This window comes from Pezoporus occidentalis, unplaced genomic scaffold (assembly GCF_034315485.1).
Source record: "Pezoporus occidentalis ecotype Australia unplaced genomic scaffold, CSIRO_AGI_Poc_V1 ctg76, whole genome shotgun sequence".
Taxonomy (NCBI): Eukaryota; Metazoa; Chordata; class Aves; order Psittaciformes; family Psittacidae; genus Pezoporus; species Pezoporus occidentalis.
This window is the reverse complement of record NW_026916115.1, coordinates 162,847-186,783: the sequence shown is the minus strand read 5'-3', so window position 1 is coordinate 186,783 and position 23,937 is coordinate 162,847. Positions and strand designations below refer to the sequence as shown.

The 23,937-nt window shown below is 49.1% G+C and overlaps 2 protein-coding genes across 2 annotated transcripts in view; one reads left to right on the top strand and one right to left on the bottom strand.

Annotated features, from left to right (window-relative positions):
* Nucleotides 1-823: 823 nt before the first annotated feature.
* The window catches only part of PRRX1 (paired related homeobox 1), a 41,078-nt gene continuing 17,964 nt past the window's right edge, over nt 824-23,937 (top strand). The window contains exon 1 of the mRNA XM_062602147.1: nt 824-1,420. Coding sequence (XP_062458131.1) covers nt 1,180-1,420 — 241 coding nt within the window. The 5' untranslated portion in view covers nt 824-1,179. The remainder of the gene's footprint in view (nt 1,421-23,937) is intronic.
* Nucleotides 9,235-12,487, bottom strand: LOC134155222 (uncharacterized). The gene is made up of 2 exons (XM_062602145.1): nt 12,049-12,487; nt 9,235-11,267 (listed from the first exon to the last, which is right to left on the bottom strand). Exon 2 carries the CDS (start codon nt 10,229-10,231, stop codon nt 9,323-9,325), a length of 909 nt encoding a protein of 302 aa, XP_062458129.1. The 5' UTR covers nt 10,232-11,267; nt 12,049-12,487; the 3' UTR covers nt 9,235-9,322.

The window sequence follows — 23,937 nt, the reverse complement described above, 5'->3', positions numbered from 1 at the left end:
AATGCATGGAGAGGCTCAGGGAAGCACATCTGTTTTCAATCTGGAGCCCTTTGATGGCATCAAATGTTCTTTCCCCAGATCAGGGGGGATGGAAATTCTGGGCTGGCTGTGGCAGCTTAGAGCCCAGGCTCCAGCCACCGGGAAGCTGAGGCCTTTCCTGGCCTGCCGGACCCTGCCTTGGCTGCCAGCCCTACTGCCCTCGGGCCCTTCTGCGGAGGGGTCGGGGTAGCTCCCTGCACCTCTACCTGCCCTTGGCCAGGGGACCAGCCGGGCTAGGCCAAACTGCTGGGACCTCTTTGCTTGTTGGCCTCAGGAGCTCCGAGTTGTGTCCTCCTCCTCCCGTCCTTTTTTAATTTGCTGTTTCTCCTTTTGTTATCCCCCACTTCGGCTCTTTTGCTCTCCTTTTGGCCAGTCTTTTAGTTCTCTGTTGTGCTTTTTCTTCCTGTTTTGCTATTTTTCCTTTCCTCTCTTCCATTCACGCTTTCTCTTCTGTTACCTTTTCATATGCGTTTCTCATTTTAACTATTTCTCTCCTTCCGCTCCATTCCTCGGCCCCACGAGCCCTCCCCAGGGCTGCACCCTCGCTCCTCTCCAGGTGCAGCTCCAGCTGACAGTTGGGGGACCCCACACCCCCTTTGCACCTCCCTACCAGGGGGCTCCCCTAGCCACCCCTATGAGAAGCAAATGAGCGCGACGGGGCCGGCGCTGCTCGCACCCGGCCCGGGGGAGAGGCCGCGCTGGTGCCACGTCCCGGCGGGGCCCCGCGGGCCGCCCTCCCCCGGGTGCCCGGCGCGGCCGGAGCGCCGCGGAGCCGCCCCCGCCGTTTGAAGTGCGGTGGGGAGGGGAGGGCAGCGCAGGGGCGGAGGGAGGGAGCCGCCGGCAGCGGAGGCGGAGGGACGGGGCGCAGCAGCCCCACAGCCACCCTGCGCCTCTCGGCCGGCGGCAGCTCCCCGGGCCGGCTGCCGCCTCTCCCCTCCGGCATGTTTTAAGCCCAGCGCTGCCCGCTCCCCTTCGGGCTTCCCTTCCTGCCGCTGTAGGGTCCCGTTCCGTTGCCTCCCCGTTCGGTCCTTGCGCATCACCCCTTCGAAAGGCCGGCGGCTGGGGGGGGGGGGGGGGGGGGCGGGGCGAGTGGGCGCCCGGGGGGCGGGGGGCGAGGGCAGAAAAGCCCCGCTCGGCACCATGGCGTCCAGCTATGCCCACGCCATGGAGAGGCAGGCCCTACTGCCCGCCCGCCTCGACGGCCCCGCCGGCCTGGACAATTTACAAGCCAAAAAGAACTTCTCCGTGAGTCACCTGCTGGACCTAGAGGAGGCGGGCGACATGGTGGCAGCCCAAGCGGACGAGGGCGGCGGAGAGCCTGGCCGGAGCTTGTTGGAGTCCCCCGGGCTGACCAGCGGCAGTGACACCCCGCAACAGGACAGTAAGTGCAAGGACACCCTTCCTTCCATCCCAGGGGCGGCCGCTCCTGGTCCGGAGCGAAGCTCCCAGGGAAGCCGCGGCGGCGCCCGGGGCTGCTCCGGAGGGGGCTCCCGAGGTGGAGCGGCCGGCGGAGCCGCCGGACGGTCCCGGGGCTGGCTCGCCGCGCTTCCCGAATCTGTCTTTCCCTCCGTGCCGTTGCGGGGAGCCCGTGTTCTCCCGGCACCCGGCGGCGTGCGAAAACGGTTGTTTTCCCCGGCCGCGTCCCGAGAAAGGGGGAGCGACGAGCTGCTCTTCGCCGCCGTCGTGCCGTTCTCGTCGGGTCCCGTAACGCACTGCTCCGTCTCCCTGCGGGGGACCGAGAGGAGACAGCCCTAGGAGCCGGGCTACCAGGATCAAGCCCGCGGGCTAAGCCTCTCTCCCACCTCCTGCCGGGGCGGGCGGGCTGAGCGCAGGACTTGCCTGGACGGGGCAAGCAGCGGCAGGCGTCTGAGCTGTCCTCTATCTATCCATTCGCCCGACCCTCCGGACCGTCGGAGCTGGGACCGGCACCGTAGTTTGAGGGACATCGGGAAACTGCTTTGGGGTCTGGATGGGAACCGGTCGATTGTCCAACGACCTGCCCGGAGCATCGCGGCTCGCAAACACCCCGAGGGTGCGTGTGCGGCTGCGGTGTGGAGCCGCCGATTCCCTCCACCCCGAGCCCCGGTTCTCCCGGTGCGGGCCTGATCCAGGCCCGACGGGAAGGGCACATCAGGGCGCGGACCTGCTTCTGACCTGTCCCTCGTAACTTGTCCTCGCTTGGGAACGCGAGCAGCCGTAGAACAACAGCCCCGCGGCTGGAGGGCAGCTGGGATGGGCGCCATCTGCGCGGCTTTTTCCAAGTCCCTCTTGTTATTTTCAGCGCTGTCAGAAAGGGCGAACAGCGGCCGAGCAGGGTGAGGTGAGTGTGCAGGGCCAGAAAATCCCCCCTCACCCTCCTCTGCTTTTTGTTTTAAAAAAAAAACCCAACATGTATATATCTCCCCGGCCGCAAGGACTGGCCGCGATTTTTGCTGTGGGTAAGGGCTGATCGGGGCCGGCCCCGCCGTGCATCCCTTGTGGTGTGCAGGGGCCGCAGCTGCTGACATTGGCTAGCTTCTGAGGGAGCCCCCCATCCCGGACCGGGGGGCTGCTTTGCGGCCGCCGCCGAAAGGCGGAAAATAAACCCAACCAGCACCAACAAAAACCAAAACCGAACGAAAACTGCAATTGCGATTTTCGTTCGTTCGCTTTTAGTTTGGGTTGCGTTGGGTTGGTTTTTTTTTCCCGCCGGGGGTCACCTCCCACCCTCTTTTCCCCGCCGATCCGACGTGGCTTTCTCGGTATTCCGAAGGAAGCCGAGCTGGGGAAGGGACCTCTCCTTGAGCCCGTGGGATCCCCGAGCTTGACCCCGACAAGATATTTCCTCCGGCGGGGAAGCAGCATCCAGAGCCGGGTTTATTGAGGGAGCGCGGTCGGGAAGGGAGCGAGCGGTGCGCGGCTGCGGAGCGGCTCCTTTCCCTCCCGAGAGCCGGACCGGCCGCTAGGAGATGGCTTCAAAAAGTTTCTCTTCCCAGGACCCTGAAAAATGCAATATCTGGCTCTAAAGGTGTTATTTTAGAGGGGAAGGCGGTGGTAGCTGCTCCCCTCAATTGAGCTCCCTATGCTGCAGTACTGCCGACGGAGAGTCCCCAAGATACGTGGACAACTCTTCTTCCCTTCTATTTTTCCCCTCGATTTTGTTTATCATATTATATTCGGATCTGATTTACTTCTGTTGTTGCCCTTTACCAACTGCTGAGCTCTCCAGAGCTACCTAGGTCAGCCGGGAAAAGAGGAGCCGTGTTTCCTCAATACCCACCCTGCTTTTAGAGCATGAAAAGAACCCAAAATCCCCATCCAAGGGCGTGTTTCCCAGCCGGCATTGCAAAGCAGGAACTAAACTACAGTTCCAAATAAATTAGAAGGTCTCTAAATGCTGTAAAAGTTTTAGTGCCATTGTGGTGAATTAGAAGGTTTTAAAAGTATTCTGAAGTAATCAAAGCAAACAAACAAAACCCCACCAAACCCCAAACAACAAACACCACCAACGAAAAGAAAAAACCACCAGGGATATTTTTTCCTTGATTTATTGGGCGAAGCTGGCATTTGGGCTTTCTGTCTCTTTCGCTGATGGGTTCATCAGATCCCATGAGTCTCCGTGCCTCAGTTTCCCCACCTATTGTATGTGTTTTGTGAAGTGTTTTGAGCTCTGTGCAGAAAAAGGACTGTGCTGGAGCTAGGCAGTGCAACAGAGGTGCGAGCTTTTCTCGGTGAAAAATGAGAGCTGGTTCAGTGGAAAAGCTAACACAGGGATTGGTTATGCTCCATGTTACTAATGGAGAGAAGGTAAAAGCTGTTTGGAGAAATTGGGGAATGTCTCAAGAACACTGAAAATGTTCTTCCAACCTGGAGGAAAGTCAGTCAGTTTGTCCTTGGTTTCTGTCCCCAACTGAACTGAAAAGCCAAATTATTGGTGTTATTTTTGTAATCCAAAATTGGCAGAAGTTTGGTGCAGAAATTACAAAAGGTTTTGTTTTGACGTTTGATATTGAAGGAACTATTTCACCGCTCATTTGAAAGAGGTTCAGGAGAAAGCATGGCTCTTTTTAAAAAGAAAAAAACAGCTGTGGCTATAATATTTACAGGGAGAACTATCGGTGTGTTAAGGAGTTCCTTTTTCAGTGGTGCTGCAAAGCTGTCACTCACTGACTTTAGCTCAACTTGTAGCTCTGAAAACCATACCCTAAAAGCTGACACAATTCACAGCCTCCCTGCCCTTGCCCTTTAGCCAAGGAAACTTTGCAGTCTGAGTTTGTCTTTGTTGCAAAATCACCTGTTAAGATACAACCAACTCTTGTGTTGGAAACAGGACTTTCACTAACTTTCGACGAAGCTCAGACGAAAATGTGGATCACAGCTCAGTAGAAGAGACCCCCTGAACTTCCCAGCAACGGCTTTCAGCTCCTGTTGCTCCCATGCCCTTTGGGGGTGGCAGAAACCTGTTGATAGCCTGTGGGTTCCCAGAGCCCATGGCTCTGAACAGGGTTAATTCTCCAAATCCAGAGCTAGTAAGCTATTAGGTTGGGTTGGGATTTCTTTTGGTTTTCTTTTTTTTTAAGATAAAATTTTTGACCTCTGCTTTTTTTGGTTGATTAGTTTGAGTCATTGATGATGGCTCATTAAATGGTATGGAGAAAGCATGAGCAGCAAAAGAAAAATTGTTATGCTCATATTTCTTTTGTGAGGAATGAATACACCCTGCTTTGGTCCAGTACTTGCACAAGTTCTGCATATTGGAGTTATTACTGTCCTTTAATTTCTCTTCGGTATAAAAACAATGGCAGTTTGGGGCTGTGCTTCTCTTCCAGGATGGCAGATTACACCAGTCTGTCAGGGCTGGTTCACAGTTAAACTTGGGGCACAGGCTGCCTGTGGCCCCCTGCGACTTCTTCAATCTCAGTGGTCATCATTACCCTGCAATGCTGCTGCTCCTTCCCGAGGAAGCAGCAACCCTGCAGGGGCAGCCAGGAGGAGGTGGGTTTCTTTGCTTAGGCTGGGTCAAGCAGAGCATCCGTGCTGGCTTCTACCCCCTCTTCTCAGGCAGTGGGAAGACAAGGAAGGGTTTTTTCAGCAGGCACATTTTTTGGTAATAAATCTGGTTGCTGCTGGATTTTTCAGATATTGTAAATAGAAATTATTTCAAGAAAGGACAAGATAAATTCAGGGAGGTCTGAGGATGAGTCTTCACTGCAACAGTGGATGGAGGCAGTGTCCAGCTCAGGAAGCCACGAACACAGAGGTTGGAAGGATGAGCTGGGGCAGAGATTGCTCCATTGCTTCCTAGGCTTACACCCTCTGACTGTCATTACTGGCTGTTCTTTATGCTTTAATTGCCTCTTTTAATGAGAACAAGTGAGGTTGTTACAGGAGCTTGTAAATATTGAATTGTTTCTCTTTTTTCTTTTTTTTTTTTCCCCCATTCTGATCCCAAGGTTGTCTGTGGTGTTGTGCCTTCCCATAGTCACAAAAAAAATATATGCCTTGTTAAAAAGAGGTGGAAAAGCTCTGCCACTAGTTTGAAATGTGAAAAGCGATTTGGCGTTGCATGGAGCATGAACCAGAGAAGAAACATTAGGGACAACTACGGGGTTTTCTTTGCAAACCTCTGGTTTATCTTGAAGTACTAGGTGGCTCTTTTGTTACTAAAACACAGCACTTGCTTCCCAGAAAATGCTGAGACTGTATATTGGAGGTGTACGAAGAATAGAAAGGAAAGGAAGAAATGTAGGCTAAATTGATTAAATCTAGCAGCTATTTTCTTCCTATCTTGTCCTGCAGAGCTGATGGTCCAGGGGAGGGTCTGCAGGGAGCACCTTGCTGCTTGATGTCCACAGGTTACACATGGGTGAGCGAGGAAAACCGCCAGTGATGAGCAACCTTACAAGGTGCTGCCTAGAAAGACTTTCCAGAACCAATTCTCTTCTTCCAGCAACTGATGTGGGGAAATTGAGGATCAGGTCAATATTATTTTTAAGCACTTGCTGTTTATGCAAAATACGTCTTAGTTTTTCTTACAGGAGTAATCTTTATGTGTGCCACTTGTACCGCGCGTATCCTAGAGGCTTCCTGCAGGAAGAGTGAGCGGTGTTTGCTTGAGTAAAGGTTGAATAACAGACAGATAACTAACACAGGGCAGTTGTTAGAAGTTTGAGTAACTTCTTTTCATTTATGTTCCTTGGGCGTATCTATTTAATTTCACTCAGGCTGGCTGGTGCATGGTTATTTTGGCAAGTATCTCACAATGTTGGGTATTTTTCTTACATCCCTGAATCCTACAATTTGAGGCGGAGAAACATTTTGTGTTTTTCACGTAAATTTCTAGAGCTTCTGGATGCAGACAAAAGATGGAAATGTGACTGCCACAAACATGGTGTCTTAAAAAAGGTAAAAATAAAGGCACCAGAAAGCAAACAAAAATGGAAAATGTACCATTAGTAATAGAGAAAAAAGAGCCATGTGAATCTGGAGGAGAGCTGATTCAGTTTTCAGGTTCTGGCCATGCTGCTCTCTTTTTGATGTGCAAAACTGGACTTTTATTTGTTTGTGAATTTCACTTTTTTTTTGATCATAATCAGTTTTGCTTCCTGGTTCTCATGGTCTCATAATTTGCTGATGGTATTTTTGTTTTCAATCCATCGGCACAAAGCTTCCAACTTTTTAATTTGAAAAAGATCTTGCTGTAAGTTTTTACTTCTCTCCCCCCCCCCAATGTAATGAAAACATTTCCATGAAAATTAGATTTTGAAATATCTCATAAAACTTAAATGCTTGGTCTAAACTGCTAGAACACTTCTAATGAACATCAGCTTTCTGTCATCTGCACTGAGTTTCCACTACCAGCCAGTCTATTTTCCATCTTTTTGATGATGTATAAAGCAGTGATCGCATGGGAAAATATTATCTCGGGGTTAATTTGTGCAGTCCTTACTCACAGGAGTCATTGCATGTGATTCAATGGGCTGCTTATATGTATGCTAATAGATGAGTGTTAGCCTTTAACGACTTGACCAGCAGCCTTGAGTCATGAAAAAAACTTCTTTTTCCTGGCTGGTGGAATATTTCTGCGAAGGCATGAAACAGTTTTGCTGTCTGCATTCAGGGCCACGACCCTTTTGCCTTTCAGCAAAGGTGCAACTCACATCAGTGTGTGTGATGTTAGAAAGCCTGCAAAGAAAGAGCAAGAGCATGGACAGAGTACAAGCAGGAGGGGGCTGGGAGAATTGAGTGTTTGACAGTGCAGACACAGAATTCCAGAACCATGGTTCCTTCAAGGATATATTCTTTTCTTTTTTTTCCCCTGGTAACTGAGCTTGGTCCCATGGTTTTGGACATCGCCAGAATGGCTTGATGAGATTATAGGTGTTTATTCCTGGTTGCAAGTTGTTTATGATATATTTAATTGTTTTTGAAACCCATATTAAATAGCCCTGAGGGAGCTGTGTTCCTGCTGAGTCTCCATTGCATAATGAAGTACATCACGAATATTTACCGAGTGTCACAATATTCCAGACTTGGGCCTCTGTTTCTGGGGAGAATGAATCACTGCATTTCTGGTTCCCCACCCTGCTCGCTTTTCCTAAAGGAGGCTTGGATTTCGGGGCAGATTATGGAGATGTGAAGTGAGAATCATCACAGCCTAGCTGGAGGAACAGTTGACCAAGGCTGTGATTGAATCTTCTGCTTGAACTGTCCTTGTGGCATTAAGCACAGAGCACAGAAAGGTTTAAACTTGTGCTCGGTGGTGGAGCACAGAACACAGGTTTTTAGCTGATTCCTCCAAGCAAAACCTGTTGTATGGTCACATGGGAAATATCTTCTGAACCTACTGGCTGCTCTGGTGGGAGAACAGACATCTCAAAGGGGTGGCAAAATCCTAGCAGGTCTTATGTCAGTCTAATGGGGTGTGGAGAAGGATGCCAGCAGTGCCTCCTCCTGAGGGGGAGATGCAGCACACGTTCAACCTCTTACTAGCCACTGTGTTGTAGACTGTTAGTGGAAGCTCATGTGTGCATAGAAGCAAGTTGCCACCAGCCCAACAGCACAGGTCTGTAGTAACTTGTCTTTTGTCACCCTGTGCTGTGACTACAGCACTCTTACAGCCAGTGGTCCAAGGGTCCTCCAGGACAGTCCTGCAGTTCTTACTCCCAAATTTGCTGGCTCTGCTCACATTTATTATTCCTGCATTGATGTGTAAACATGTGGTATGTACCTAACCTGCTATTTCCTTTCCTGCATGCTTTCTGCTGGACCCAGCTAGTCTGCTGTGTAGCTGTGGAAGATGCTGTGAAGTGGGGATGGGAGCTCAGCAGAAGTGCACTGTGTGTCTGCTGGGACTACGGTAGTGTAATTTGGGAGAAGTTTCTTTCAAACAAGAACATCTGGAGGATGGTGGCTGGGAAGGGAAGGTAGCAGTGCTGCCGAAGCTGAGGACTGAGGGCCACCTCCTACAATGGAAAGCCTGGCATCTGCAAGATGGAGTCTGCAGCGGCCAAAGCTAAGAGGAGAGGCCTGATGAGCAAGCCAGTGAGCGTCTATTTCAGCTTACACAGCTTTCTGGGCTCCTCTCTCACCTCCAGACGCCGAGAAAAGGTTATGCCAGTGTTTAAAGCAGCTTCCCAGACAGTCTGGATTTATCATGCCCATATGGAGTGAACATTTACCTTGAGGTGGCAACCCAGGACATCTTGGTGCCTTGTATTCCTGGAAGGGAAGGTTAGAAAAGAGGTGAGGGGAGCCAGCTATGCTGTTAACAAGTCACTACATCCTATTGCAGCATCCAGTTCATATTTCACCTAATTTTTCCCCCATTTCTGGCTAGAGAAATTTTCCTACAGGAGAAACTCCAGCCAGTCAGCGGGACTGCTGGGCAGGGCAAAAGTCCAAAGAGCCGCTCAGTGTCTGGCTAGGACCCTCTCCACATCTTGATGAGCTGCTCAGGCAGCAAAACTGCTTTTGCACCAAGAGCTAGAATTCATCAGGAGCCTGGGGACATTGCTTCCTGCTCTGAGCCCACCAGTGGATGAACTTCTCCTATGGCCTCCTTGACCAAAGTAAACCAAAGTTATCCACGGCCCTGCGCATGTGGGGTAAGACAAAATTGCCAACTGCAGCTGCTGAGCAGGCAGGCTTGGGGAAGGAAAATTGCATCAATTTTCCAGCAGTCCCAGGGGCACTTGGAACAAAGTGGGATGCTGGAGGTGATGGAGCAGGTTAGATGACTGCAGAAGGCAGCATCCATGTAGCTTCCAGTCATCTCTTGTAGTCAGTGTAAGTGCTGGACCAGTCAAGTTTTGAACCCATGAGGGCCTTTAGTAGTCTGCTGTTCGATCTCAGTTTTGTTGTGTTTGTGGCTGCTGAATGAGTGGAGGGCTAAGCTGCAGCCGGTGTGCCGGCAAAGCTGCTCAGTGCTTCTGGAAACCACCCTCTTTTTTGGAATCATCACTAATACAACACATATTTGGAGAGAAGAGAAAAAAAAAAAAAGAGAAGAAAAAATCCTGCTTACAGCTTCCAAAGAGCCATCATTTCTGTGTGTCAGTTCAGCAGAGCTGGGGCTTTGCAGGGATAGATTGGGCTTTAATAGGGAAAAGTGCCTGAGCCCTAACAGTGAAAACGGAGTGTTAATGCTCTGGGCCTGGTGCTGCAGAAAAGGCTGCCCTAGCCAGTGGCTCTGCAGGCAGCTCCTGTCCCCATGAAGTCTGGGCTGGTTTCCTGTAAAGCTTTGCAAGTGCTCTTCCCCAGCCTGTGGCTTGAAATGCCAGTAGCACTTGATACCTGTTATCCTTCTGCGTCCTGCACAGCATTGTATTCTCCCCCACAGGAAAGGTACAGAGCAGAGGTTTGTGAGACCAGCACTGATTTGCTGCTTGGGATGGATGACTCCCATGCTGACAGTGCTGGAGAAAGCTGGTGACAAGTCTCCGTCTTTTCTGAGCATGTTTGCTTCCATTTGGCACTGGGAAACCTGTCCTAGACCTGAGCCAGTAGGGTAGCCTGTCCAGTCTTGAGTGCTTGAGGTTGTCAGATCAAATGTATTGGTGACTTTGCACTGACAGAGAGAAGAGCTTTCAAGACCAGCCCAGAGCTGAGCTTTGCATCCCAATGCCTTCACTCTGAATGCTAGTGGCAGTCTGTACTTCTCTGTGAATAGGGGACGGAGAGCTAAGGTGGTAATGGAAACACAGGTCTGCATTTTATGCACACACAAGGCAGCCTGGTGGGGAGGGTGTTTGTGTGCTCCATGTGTTCCCCAGGCAGTATAGGATCACTCAGCTTGGGGGTACAGCAGGGCAGGGTTTGTAGGGTATAGTGTTTGCTGGAGCCTACCCAGAAAAGGCTTGCACACAAGTCTATATTGAAACAGTAGAGTTTGGGATTTTTTCCCCTTCCAAACATCAGCTGATATGGACCAGCAGGATAAACCCAGACTGTCTTTCATTGCTTCAAAATACCTTTGTGCCTTGGCCACAGGGTCCTGAGGTCTTTTTTTTCTGTGTATTTGCTGCCATAACTTGATCAACTTCATCTTGGTGTACCTCAGTTTTACTACCCATATAACTGGGTACAGTCTTGGCCCCCTAAGTAAGGGCTCTGAAATCAGCTGGATGTGTTATATAAGAGGTTGGCTTCAACAGAGATTTGTGAAGGTTCTTCTCCCTCTGATTTGCCCTCAGCAAACTGCAATTTCATCTGCATTCTCTGGAATTGACCACCTTCTGTGTTAATTAACTGATTGCCATTGAGGAGACCCACTTCCGTGAACTGGAGCAACTTCTAGCAAGTTTGTTCCTGCAGGGAACCCACCTTCTGCTCAGGTACACCTGAGTGCACCCCATGCCCTTGGGGCAAGTTGTGTTTGTTGCATGAACCCATCCATGGGGTGAAACATCTTTCGTGGCAGATTTTTGCATGTGGACTCGGATCTCCTGAACATCTTGTGGTGCTTGGGCTCTCCACAAACCCAAAGAACTCAAAGAGCTGCATGTGCTGGTCAGCTGTAAGGTCCCTGGAGCGTTTGGTGGCAGGTAGTGAAATTCCCAGTGCCTGGTTGGGATGGTCATGCTCTTTTTCTCTGCTGGCCTGGTCTTGAAAGTTGGCCAGAAAGATCTTTACTTGCAGTTTGTTTCATTTGGACAGCTGCTGATCCATCTCATGCAAACTAGGGGAACAGCTCAGGAATAAGTGCTTGTGACCACTGCTTGTTTGGGATTTGGTTTTCATTGTTTCTCCTAAAAACAAAATAAATAAATAAAAAAATCAGCTAATCAGTGAAAAGAAACAATCACCTGTGATTTAGGAGGGATCACTAAATTAGTGTCAGGAGACCAGGCAGACAGAATGGTTGATGAATATCCTGCAGGCTGAAAGTTGTTTATCAAGCCTGTTTGAAGACTTATGACTAACAAGCTCATTTACAGAGTTTGGAGTCTGTTCATGAACTGTTCTCCAGCTGGGAGGATGTGGGAATCATCAGAAAATGTATTCACAAGTTACCCGATCGTTTAAAAAAAACGATCAAACAAACAAAGACTGGTCTTTGGAAGAGAACTGCAAGTTCTGAGGCATTCCTGTTAGGAAAATGGGGGGCCCAGAGAAGAATAGAGAACTCCACATTGCTCGCTAATGACCTATTTTGGTGCTAACCCTTTTTCTGAATGCCCCACCCCCAGCCAAGCCCTCCAGCTGCAGGAGAGCTCATCCCCTATGCCATGTGCTCTGCGAGGTCTGATCACGGGCTCCCCATAGGATGGATCCATCTCTTCTCCACCAGTGATTCCCAGTGGGGAAATTGGGCTTGTTGGGGAGCGTGGCTGGTCTCACTCATCTGATGAGCTTACAGAGCAGATCTCCCCAACATCACAGCCCAGTGTGTTTCTGCATGTTGCCGTGTAAAGGAGGGTGTCGTGATTGTCACTGGCATCAACCTGCTATCTATAAAGTAGAATGAATTCAGCATAGGGAGCCAATGCTGGAGCACTGTGGCACTGTGCCCTTTGCAAATATGCTTACCTTGCCTTGAACCAACTCTCCTGGCTCAGTGTAAAACACTGCATCTTTTTGAAGGGAGGCAGATGTTTTTCACCCCCAGTATCTTCTGTAGTTCTGCCTCATTTGTGGAACATCCTCTTGTGCTCAGCATAGAGGGAGCTCCAGGTGTGCTCTGTTTGGGCAAGCTGCATGTCAAGGAAGTTGCAAACTGGGTAAAAAATATCCAGAGAAGGAAAGTGGTAAGCAGAGTTCCAGCATCCAGTTTAGGAGGAAAGAATTGGTGCTTAAGCTCAAGAAGAGGTGGGTATAAACTGATCACCAAGTCCACCTACTTCTGTTGCAGCAAGGGACATGTAAGTGAGGTAGTAGGCAAATCCTCCCGGGTCTAGTCAGGATAGGGAGACCAGAGAAGAGGCGATGTGAGGATGCTGTCAAGACGATAAGTGCAGATCTTATGGAGACAAAAATGTGAAGGAATAAACAGTGTAGGGCTTATCCTGCCTTGAGACGGGAGTCCTTTTTCCAAGTTTCAGTGGCTGTGTGCTTAACTCTGCATTTTGTCTGTCCTGGCCAGCACAGTGGCGCTGCCTCCCATTTTCTCCTGCTTTCCAAGCAGGTTGCTGTGCTATTTTCAGCTGTGGTGCCTGCATGGCAAGAGGGATGCATCCAGCTGAAGGGAAGTACATGGAATGGACACAGTCACGGGGGATGACCCACTCCTGTGAAATCAGTTAACAGACTTCCTAGTTGTGCCTTTCAGTTTGAGCACTGTGGGCTGGAAGTAGCTGGTGTGATGGAAGACAAACTAGAATGTGATTAGCAAGAAAATCACCCCAGAAAGCTGCCCTTCATCAGTCCGGGCAGGTTCATGTCTACATTTCCAATGCTGTGTGTTTCTGGTTAGAGGTAGTCTGTGTCTGGAGGAGCTTACAGAGAGCAAGTGGAGAGGACACCTTGTTTTCAGAGGGTTGAAGCACTCTGTGCAGAGCTGGGTGCTGAATCCTGATTTTCTCACCAGCAGTGGTGCCAGGCTCCCTGTTCTCCCTGTCTTTCTTGCTACACCCATGGCATTGCTCCCCAGGCATCCTTGGAGAGGCTTTGCTCCCTGCTGTGCTTCCTGGTCTCTGCTCTGAGTGGGAATGCTTTTGCTTGTGTGATGTATCGCTGACCTTCTCTGGCCATGTAGAGCCAAGAGTCATCCCAGATATTTGTGATGATGGATTCAAATCCCTGTTTCCATGACTCTTTAGGAAGGGGTCTTCTTTTTTTTTTTCTCCTCTTTAATCCATCAGAGAAACATGGAACAAGAGCCAGTGGCTGGGAGCAAAAGCCAGACATGCATTCAAAGGGGATAGAAAACACACATTTTTTAACTGTGAGATGCTATGTAATCACTAGAAAGAACTCTGAAGGACACTGTTGGCTCCTCCATCCGTGAATGTCTGGAAGCTCTTTTGGAAGAGCTGCTTTTGTCAGCCATGAGTTATTGGTCTCACTAGCAGGGAAACTGGGTGAAATGCTATGGCTGAGTCTTGCACAGAAACCAGCAAACTAGAGCGCTCAGCTTTGGCTGTGGGATGGATGGATGGGTGCACTGCAACATTCCTGTGCAATTTGATGTCAGGAATATTCCTGCCAGGAAACTGGATCACAGGACCAGATGGAGAATGCAGATCCACTTGATGCGAGTCTGTTTACAGGTCTGAACCAAAACATAGCAAGAAACACAAAAGGAAAGCAATGTCCTCATCTCTGATTATAACTCAGGCCCTTATGTGAACCAGCTGCCACACTCATTTATAGGACAATCCCCTCTTCAAAATCCCACTGCTAGGAATATCAGAGATAGGAAAGCCTCTGCAGAGCTACAAAGGGCGAATGTCAGACATGGAAATAGCCCAACTTGCTCTCGTATTTCAGGACCTCTTCTGGATCTACTGCAGTTCTGAAAATAACAGGCTGTTGCTTGAAATTTCTGGTATTTCTGGCCAGGTTGAGTCTATATGAACATTGTCTCTTGTAATTGCAACCCTGTTGGCACTGGGTAAAATGAGGAAAATGTGGAGAGCTGCAAATTTAATCAGTGGTGGGGAGGGAGATAAATGTGCTTAGCATTCTTACAGGACACAGGGGCACTGAATGGGTAGGGAATGTCAGAGATGGCTTTGCAGGGCTGGCACCAAGGAAAGGGAGCAAAAGGGCCACGAGGATCAGAGAGCCACCCGAGTCTGCACTCCATTTTGTATTCGCTTGTCACTAGCCAGGGAGGAGCCCACTAAACCACAAATGGCCAAAGAGTGTTTCCCCTGGGAGTGTTTGTAGCACTAAACCCTCATGGCTGGTTCTCTGCTGGGACAGGAGCCTTTTCTTGTCCCGCCAGGCTGGGCATTTCCCAGCACCAGCGTTATGTGCTTGCAGTCACATGCTCATGGCTATGCTGTTGGCCAAGAAGGATAGAGCACAGAGGTTTCCAAATGTGCTTTGTTCCTAGAAGGGATATTAAGTAAAAATGTGCCGAGAAATGATTTGGCAAATGGTTTGGTTTGGAGGAATTACACTTTCCTTCGGTATGATTAATAATGGGGATGAGAGGAAAGGTCAAAATAATTAAACTCCTCTTAAAACTTTGCTGGGCTGAGCCATGTTCAAAACTCAGCCCGGGTGTGAAAAGTCGGAAGGTCTCTGAATTTGTCCCAGACTGACTCCAGGCAGGATTCAAGCTTCTGAAAAAATACTGGTGGTTCTGTGAGCATGTTAAACCTCTTCCAGGCAGAGCCATGGCTGCTGCCCTGGGGCATTTGGCATTACTGTGCAGTCCTCAGGTACACCCCATCATACCTCACAGCTGAGCCAGGTGCTGGGAGAGTCTGCAGAGAGCATGTCTGGAGACCACCATCATCTTTGTCCAAGTCCTTCTTCTGAAAACATGGCTATCACTGCTGCCTGTGATCAGGAGGTACCTTAAGGGATGGATGCAAATAGGGTCATCCTAAACTGGCCGTGAGGTGGCTGGATTTTGCTGCAGGTTGTACTCTGGCTGTTGATTCTGCTTTAGGGCAGCCTCTCTGTAAAGAGAAAAATTCCTGCATGCGCAGTGTGCAAGAGAGGCAGGTACCTCCTGGGTAAAATGCTTACTCCGACCCAAGCTGGTCCTATTGCTTGTTTTGAGAGAGTGGAGAGGATGCTCAGCCTGCAGGGGAGAAGTACCAACCTTTCCTTTAACGATGTTGACAGTCACAATAGCCAGAGAATGACACCTTCCTGCCTAAAAATGTGGCCAGACACTTCTTGGGTGATTGTTTTCTACACTGAGAAATGCAGATTCTGGTCAACTGCAATAGGCACGAATTTTCTGTCAGATACAGCTATAGGGGGGAACTTCCTCCAAATTAAAGCAATTATGGAGAAAGCAAATGCTTTGGGTAAATACTTTGATTCTGTTTTTCATTTAAAAGCAGTATCTGTGCTGGAGGGGGAGGGGGGGAATACATTTTTTTAATAAATCTCAAAATGGAAAGAAAGCACTTTGACTTTTTTCTTTTCTGTGTTTTTTGTTTTGTTTTGTTTTGTTTTGTTTTTTTGTTTTGTTTGTTTTTTTTTTCCCTGGATTTGTTTGCTAAAATTTTAAGAAGTCATGTTAGAGGTCAACTCCAAAAAGCTTTTAAAAGTAGAGAGCTGAAAGCCATTGATTGCTCCCAGTGCCCAGCCGTGTGCCGGCGCGAGGCTGCCGGCCGAAAACGGATATTCGGAGGGCAGAGTGGAGGGGCTTTTCTGTTATTCTGGTGCCATCTACTGGTCCGAGCCCACAGAAATGCCTGTGGCAGAAGAAATCAGGAGGAAAACACGGACGGCGTGGTGTGGCCAGGGTCCCGCAGGAGCAGGGACTGCTCACCCTCCCTGCGCAGGGCACAGGAGTGCTCTTGGTGCTGCACTCCCCATCGCCTTGGGCTCAACTTTCTCATGGTTTAATACTTTTAAACTGGCACAGCTGTACCAAAACCCGTGCCTGGTCTGAGCCCTTGGCTCTTCCGGGTCTGGCCTAGCAGAGGAAGGCAGGCGGTGCGATGTGAAGGAGACAGCCATTGGCGATGATGCTTCTGCCGCTGTGCACCTCTGGGTTGGGATGTCTATGGAGTAATCAGCACGGAGGTCTGCTGCGATTTCCCTTCACCTTGTCAGAGCAGTGATTAGGCTGAGAAATGTGACTGGGGCTGTTCAGCCTGGAGAAGAGAAGGCTGCATGGAGACCTTATAGCAGCCTTCCAGTATCTGAAGGGGGGCTATAGGGATGCTGGGGAGGGACTCTTCGCTAGGGACTGTAGTGACAGGACAAGGGGTAACGGGTTAAAACTTAAACAGGAGAAGTTTAGATTGGATATAAGGAGGAAATTCTTTTCTGTTAGGGTGGTGAGGCACTGGAATGGGTTTCCCAGGGAGGCTGTGAATGCTCCATCCCTGGTGGTGTTGAAGGCCAGGTTGGACAGAGCCTTGAGTGGCAAGTTCTAGTGTGAGGTGTCCCTGCCCATGGCAGAGGGGGATGGAACTAGATGATCTTAAGGTCCTTTCCAACCCTAACTATTCTATGATTCTATATGCACTGGTCTTGGTTCTTGCATATCTTGTAAGAGCTTGGACTTGCCCAGCAGCTTGATCTCTTGCTGCCACTATTAATAATTCTTTTTAACTTTCACTGAGCCACCAGTTTTTCAAGAAAATTGTAGGAGTTGAATTATCTTTGTAGTTCCTATTCAAATTGACAAATTGTGGTCGATCTTAGCCAAAAACTCAAAAACTGCCAGGGGGAGCAGATGCAAAGAGCATGTCATGTTGTAAGCAATTTCTCCAGAAAGCCAGTTGAAACCAGTTGGTGAAGCTGGGCTGCCCTTTTGGAAGTCACCTCCAAGGGTTTTGATGCCCCGAGCACCAAATGTGGCCACATTCTCCTTTCCAGGTGCTCAGCTCCTGTGGGAGGCTGGTGTGAGCTCTGCCCCATGGCTTCTCCTCTGTTGCAGCCTCTCTCCTGCCACACATTGCACATTGGCTTTGCTCTCCCAGTGGCTGGGCCAGCCCCATGCCATGCATCCCTGGGGACAAGATATTCTTCTGTTGTGGCTGCTTCAAAGCGCCAGGGCCCTTCTGCAACTTGCTTCGCTCCAACGTGGCAAGCCATACTCTGAGCAAGACACAGCCTGCCTTGAACTCAGCCACCACAGGGAGCAAGGAGAAGGGAAAGCTGGGAGAGGGGAAGAGATCTTCAATCGGGGTTTTCTGTTAACCTTTCACACTTATTTTGTTTTACAGTTTAAAGGCAAGACCCACAGCATGAAATCTAATAGCTCAAGAGCACTATGTCTGCCATGCAAATGTACTGTCTGCTCTAGCAAACACAGGCGGTGTTACCCCTTTAGTTACTGGTGGTGGTAACTTTTTAAAGTGCTTGCGTTTCAAGCCTTGAAATTTCCCAGGCTCATTTTCCTGAATGAGTTGAGAGAAGTCAGAGCCATTTCTGTGTGAAAACTGGAGACGTGGGGAGTTTTTGGACATAGACTGTGCCTGAAATCTGGAAAGGCTGATGCTCAGGTACTGGGGACTGCCAGGTGGGAGAGGATATCCCAGAGCCAATTGCTGGGATTCAGTACTGGTTTGGGGCAGCCTGGCCTGTTTCAATCAATGCTAGTGAAGCTGGTAGTGGAACTACAAGGCAGATGTGGTTAGGGTGGATGTGAGCACCTGTCTCTCTGAACATGGCTCTTGCTGTAGGCTGGCAGGTAACTAGGGAGAGATGTAGCCTGTGTCCAGGGGTGAGGGATTTAGCATTTTATTACCTCTGTGCCCAGGTGATTGATCCAATAAAACTGTCAGAGCAACTGCAAAACAAACGCCTGAGCAACAGAAGAGGTTTGTGCAAGAAATCTGCATGTATTACCACAGCCTGGGCTTAGCAAGCAGGAGGACTTGAAGTCACCCTTGCATGAATGAAAATCACTGGGAGCACTTTTGTCTCCCCTCTTCAGATAGGGCAAGATCAGAGTTCTGTTAGCCAGAATGAAATGTAATATTTGTTTTAGTACCTCATCCATCCTTTATCAGGGATGAGTTTTCCAGTTTAAAAGGAGCTTCTCATCTCCAGCTCCTGCAGTCCTCCTAACACTAGGAACAGATCTGATTGAAGTATTACTTGAGTTTCCTTTATGTGAAGACTTTTTTCTTTCTCTTGCTTTTCCTTCAGGAAAGCATCTCTATTCATTATGGACGCTTAAACTATCTGCAGTGTAAAAGTGGTGTCTAAGCTGGGAGTGGTCCACTGTGAATTTGGCAAGTGAATTCCTGCTCAGGAACAAGCCCGTGGCAGCAGGTGACATACGGTTCTTCAGATGTTGGGAAATAAAACATGATTCCAATACAAACATTTGACGATGTTGGCTTGGTCCCCCTGTGTGAGTCTGTATAAGGAGAGTAAATTTAAAAGGCTTGTTTAAAAGCTAGGAGAGGACTCCAGGGTCTGCCCTGTCGAAAATGCTTTCTGACTTCTGGAGTAGGAAATGGCTGAGATTTTCCTGTGTGGTTGCCTCGAGCTGGGCTTTTCAGCCTGCAGTTAATGTCCCTGACTGCAAGTGGCTTGAGCTACAAGGGGCTCTGCAGGTGGGTTTAGCTGTCACACCAGCTTTTAAAATGGAGCCAGCTGGGTAATGGTAGGCCATTACTACCAGATGCCAGCTTTTGCCTGGCTCACAAATAGAGTGTCCGCAGCCTTTATGGGAGGACCATCACATAGTGCATGAATGTGCTATGCCAGTACAGCAGGACCAAGGTCCAGTCTCAGCTGTGAACTCCTTGGAGCACCATGGCTTTTAATGCTTTTTTAAGCTCCAGATTCAGGGATCATGTGAAAACCTGGCATAAAAAAAAAGAGAAAGAGTACATCTCTGGCAAGTGTGTATTAGTCGGAAGGATGAGATTCAGCCACCTTTCAGAGGGTGCTGTGAGAGCAGGCACAGTCTGTCCAGAGCCTGTCTTAATGCCAGTACAGAGGCAATTGTGCAGTTCTCAGAGGGTCCAACTTAAGGTGCGTGAGCATTTAGGTTCATCTCATTCTGGCTGTTCGTGCTGTGCATGAACAAATTTGGGTGGCAAAGCCAAGGGCAAGTTATCCCTTCTCCCCGAGCCCAGTAAAGACTCACAGACACACTTAATTTCAAGCCAAGTAACAATTCCTGGGCTTGCAGGAGCAGGGGTTAACTCAAAGGCTGCAGTTGCCGTGCAAGCATCTGGGTTTTACAAGTGCTGGAGCAGAGTGAGCTGACATGGGGCAGGCTGCCTGCTGCTGGCTGCAGCAATGTGCGAAAAGACTCCTTTTCCCCCTTTAGTTTTTGTTGTTGTTGCGCAAGTCCAGGGAATGGTTAAATATCCTGCCAGGGCAAGGTAAATGAAGGGTCTTTTTCCAATAAACCTCTGTCTTTGTAGATCTGCTGTAGCCGTGTGCCTCTGACTCAGGCTGGGGAAGGAAACAGTAAAGTTCTTGCAGAGCATGGGGATGGGAGCATTTTAAAGCTCACTGAACAGGTTTTGCAGCAGGAAAACATGGCTCAGGCTGACCTCTCCAGAGCCCCGCCTGAGAGCTGAGGCAGAGGTTGCTTCTGGATCAAGAATCTCTGTCAGTTTTTCCAGGTTAACTCAAGATAGTGCTGGCCGGATATCGGCAGCCGGGTGACAGTCTTTCCCTTCCCATACACACACGCTCTCTGCAGAGCACTCCCACGTGTGTTACATGGACACAGAACTCATGCTGAGCAAACACCAGGAAGGTTCCTGACTCAGGTTTCCTTTTCTGGGGTGTTCGGCAAGATGGAGTGGGAAAATGTTTGAGGGTCTGGTGAGCTCACTGGCAGAGTTCTGCTCCTCTTGGGGAGCTGGAAATGATCCCACAGGACAGGGGCAGCATGGCTGTCACTCGTCCTAGCACAAAGCTGAGCTGTGCAGGATCAGGAGGTGATAGGGCTCCCAAATCACCATGCTGGAAGCAGAACCAGGTAACCTACCTGCTGGTCTCCATGCTGCTGACTTCAGTCTGTCCCAGCCTGGAGGAATGGGACACTTCCCTCTCATTTCTGATAGGCACTAATGAGCTGTGGGGCTAACAAGCTTGCTCCAGGATGCTGCTCTGTGGCTTGGAGGTTCCCTGCAGCCCAACTAGAGCCAGCACAAGCCTGGCTCTGCTGGCTGCCAGTCAGTCAGCTCAGCAAGGCCCTTGTAGAAATCAGCTTGCCCTGTCCTGAATCCTGTGGCTGAACTTGGCAGGCACACGACCCAGAGAGCTGGGGAGGGGGGATGTCACCACTCCTAAAGCAGGCAGCAGCCTCCTGAGAAGGAGTAGGAAGTGCAGAGTCCCCCAGCCCCCCCACTGAACTGGCAGCTCATGCCAAGTATTGTAGCCGAGCGTGTTTGCAGCGTTTTATGGGGCATAATCTGTTGTCATTGAAGCCGATGGCAAATTCCGTACTTTCTGCAGCTGACGCTAAATAGGTCTTTTGAAGGTTGTAATTTCTCATTTAACTGATGCCAGTTGCAAATTCTTTCTGCTGAGGAATAACCCCTTAGCGCCAAATAAAATACTGTGGAAGTCTGTGGCATGTTTTTCAGCGTATTGTTAGTTACAGCCCTCCTGACAGAGCACATTCTATGCCGAAGATAAATGCTTGGGAAACTCTTGCCAATTTATGTCCGAAAGGGCTTTTCTTGGATGTCCTCTTCTCCATGGAAAATGCTTTTCTGTTTTTCCAGCAAACATTTAATGAGCTGTGCTTAAAAGAGGGCCTATTTCAGGACCAGACCGTTCTGCTTTAGCTCTCTTTGAGCTGGTTTAGGGCTCTTTGGATGCTCTGATCTGTGTTATACAACACTGCATGGTAATGGTCCTTTGTGTAGCAATTTACATGTTCCGGGACCTGCATGGGTGATGTTTCAGTCTGCTCAGTACTGCTCTCCAAATGTCCCATGTGCCCGAGATTGAAGGGTATTTGCAGCTGACATGTCAGAAAATCTGGGCTCTGTCCAGGCTGTAGGTACAGTTCTTGGCATTTAGACCACTGGGTTCCCATGGTAGGGGCTCAGTCTTTCCATTTGAATTCAATTTCTTTGATCAAGGGGGAGCCTGGACAGCTGGTTGAGTGGGCTGAGATATGGGGCTGGTTGGAGGACATGCCCACAGGAATGCGGGCCCCTGGTGGCCCATGTCCAGGAGCTTTGTGTCTGGCTGCACATGACTGCTCACTAGTCCCAGCTCAGCATCGCTGCCAGCACTTCCAGCACATGGTTGGGACCTGGGGCTGGCAGAAGGGAACATTCAACCTGAGCCATGGAGTTCAGCCCTGGTATCCCTTTCTGAGAGATGTATGGAGAGCTGCATGGGGGGGAGGAGGGAGGAAGCTAACTCTGACACAGAGTCACCTGCATACTTGCTCCTGTAACCAGAGAGGTTGGCAGAGATTTCCTAAGTGAAGCTGAAGGCCCTCAAGGTTTCTGTGAGCAGCCAGGAGCAGGTGAGCTTTCTTTCCTATGGTGATTTTAGAAGTCCCATCAAGAGATGCTGTTGGTGCAATAGAGTAGAAGGCCCATTCCATGGCTGCTTCTGTCTAAATCAACCCAAATATCCAAACCTCAGAATGATGGTTCATTAGATTGACGAGGTTGAGGGAGACGCCATCAGTGCATGGGAGGGAGGGAGACAGGCATCAGTGGGGCAATCTAGTGGCCCATGCTGGTGATGCTTAGTGTTTATCTGCCATCATGTGGCTGTGGCTGACCCAGAGGCAACTGAGCCTGAGCTTCAAAAGCTAGGCATTGCCTCAGCCTGAGGAGGTACCAGCACAGGGATGTGGTGGTGCCCATCAGCTGTTGAGTGCCATTTTATTTATGAATCAAACCTGAGAGTTTTTTCACAAGGAGTTAAAAGCAGAGCCAGCATCATTGTGAGACCTCACGGTTAGCACTGATGGTGGCTAGGAAATGCAGTCTGCAATACTTGCAAATAGAACAGCTAGCATTTGCACATGCAAATGAAATGAAATAGCTGCTGTGTACACTTCTACCATATACTAAAAGGATTTTAATTACTTGCTGTTAATTTATTCTTTATGCTGTGAAACTTAACAGCATGAATGGCACAATTGTAAAGTGAATGCATCCCACTCCTGGTGTATTTTGAAGTGATTGCTTTTTGTCTGAACACTGTAATAATGGGACTACTAGATGTGTTACAAACAAAGAGAATGGCATAACACATTGGAACAATCCCAGGCACAGCTACAGGTTAGGAAGAGAAGAGATTCAGAGCAGCCCTGTGGAGAAGGACTTGGGGGTGTTGGTTGATGAGAAAATGAACATGAGGTGGCTGCAGTGTGGGCTTGGAGCCCAGAAAGCCAACTGTATACTGGGCTGCATCAAAAGGAGCCTGACCAGCAGGTCGAAGGAGGTGATCCTGCCCCTCTACTCTGCTCTCGTGAGACCTCACCTGGAGCACTGTGTGCAGTTCTGGTGTCCTCAACATAAAAAGGACATGGACCTGTTGGAACAAGTCCAGAGGAGGGCCATGAGGATGATCAGGGGACTGGAGCACCTCACGTATGAAGACAGGCTGAGAAAGTTGGGGTTGTTCAGCCTGGAGAAGAGAAGGCTGCGTGGAGACCTCATAGCAGCCTTCCAGTATCTGAAGGGGGCCTATAGGGATGCTGGGGAGGGACTCTTCATTAGGGACTGTAGTGATAGGACAAGGAGTAAAGGGTTATGTCTTGAACGGGGTAAGTTTAGATTGGATATAAGGAAGAAATTCTTTCCTGTTAGGGTGGTGAGGCATTGGAATGGGTTGCCCAGGGAGGTTGTGAATGCTCCATCCCTGGTGGTGTTGAAGGCCAGGCTGGGCAAAGCCTTGGGTGTCATGGTTTAGTGTGAGGTGTCTCTGCCCATGGCAGGGGAGTTGGAACTAGATGATCTTAAGGTCCTTTCCAACCCTAACTATTCTGTGATTCTGTAACACGTCCTCCAAGAGAGAAATTTTTAAACAGATGGACAAGGCAAAGCAAGGAAGGAAAAAGAAGTGCAGAGGAGCAGGCTGGCTTGCCTACAGTCATTTAGAAAGCTGGAGCTGGGGAGTTTTCCTGGCTGCCAAATCCCACCATGCCTCCTGGCCCCAGCTTTGCTTTTTTACTGGTTTTGTTGCCTGGTGTTTTTTTTCTCCCAAAGTTCCTCTCTCAAATACAGCTTCACCAAGAGCTGGGAGCGCGGCATGGGCTCCAGGGGCACGAGTCTGGCAGAGAACTGATGAAGTTGTGCCAGTCCACCTTAACCTTAGTGCAAGACTGAATTTGCACATGCTGTTTGACCTGTACCAGCCCTGACACATGCTCCTCTAGCTTGTTTTAAGGACCCTTGATGCTGGAGAAATCTGTATTATATACACTAATCAGCCCTGTAATCTTTAATTTGGTGGAAAATCATTTACTTTTTCCAGGAGGGCTTTCATCTGGATGGGTTTAAACCTACATGTACACACTGTTTTGAATGTGGCCCTGAGGCTAGGCATGCTCTCTCTAAATATTCTGAAACATAATTGTTTTTCTAGCGAAAAACATCATCAACTCCCATAGGTTTTGGTTTTTTATTATTTGGAGAACATTTTTCTCAGGTTTCAGTTGCAATTCATGTTCACGTATCAGTGTTTCTTGGCTTAAAAATACTTTGTACTCATTTTATTTTTGTTTTAATTGTTAGTAAAAATATGCGTATTGAAATAACCAGCAAATAGTTTTGCCAGAGGATTGATCAAAAAAAATCGTAAGATGTTTTCCTAAGGGAGGGTGGAAAAATGTTTAAAAATTTCTCATTAAATGTAACTGGCATTTCTGGAAATGACTGA

What these genes read in the sequence shown, in the direction of transcription:
- LOC134155222 (XM_062602145.1), bottom strand. Translation starts at nt 10,231, where the DNA reads ATGCAGACCTGTGTTTCCATTACCACCTTAGCTCTCCGTCCCCTATTC.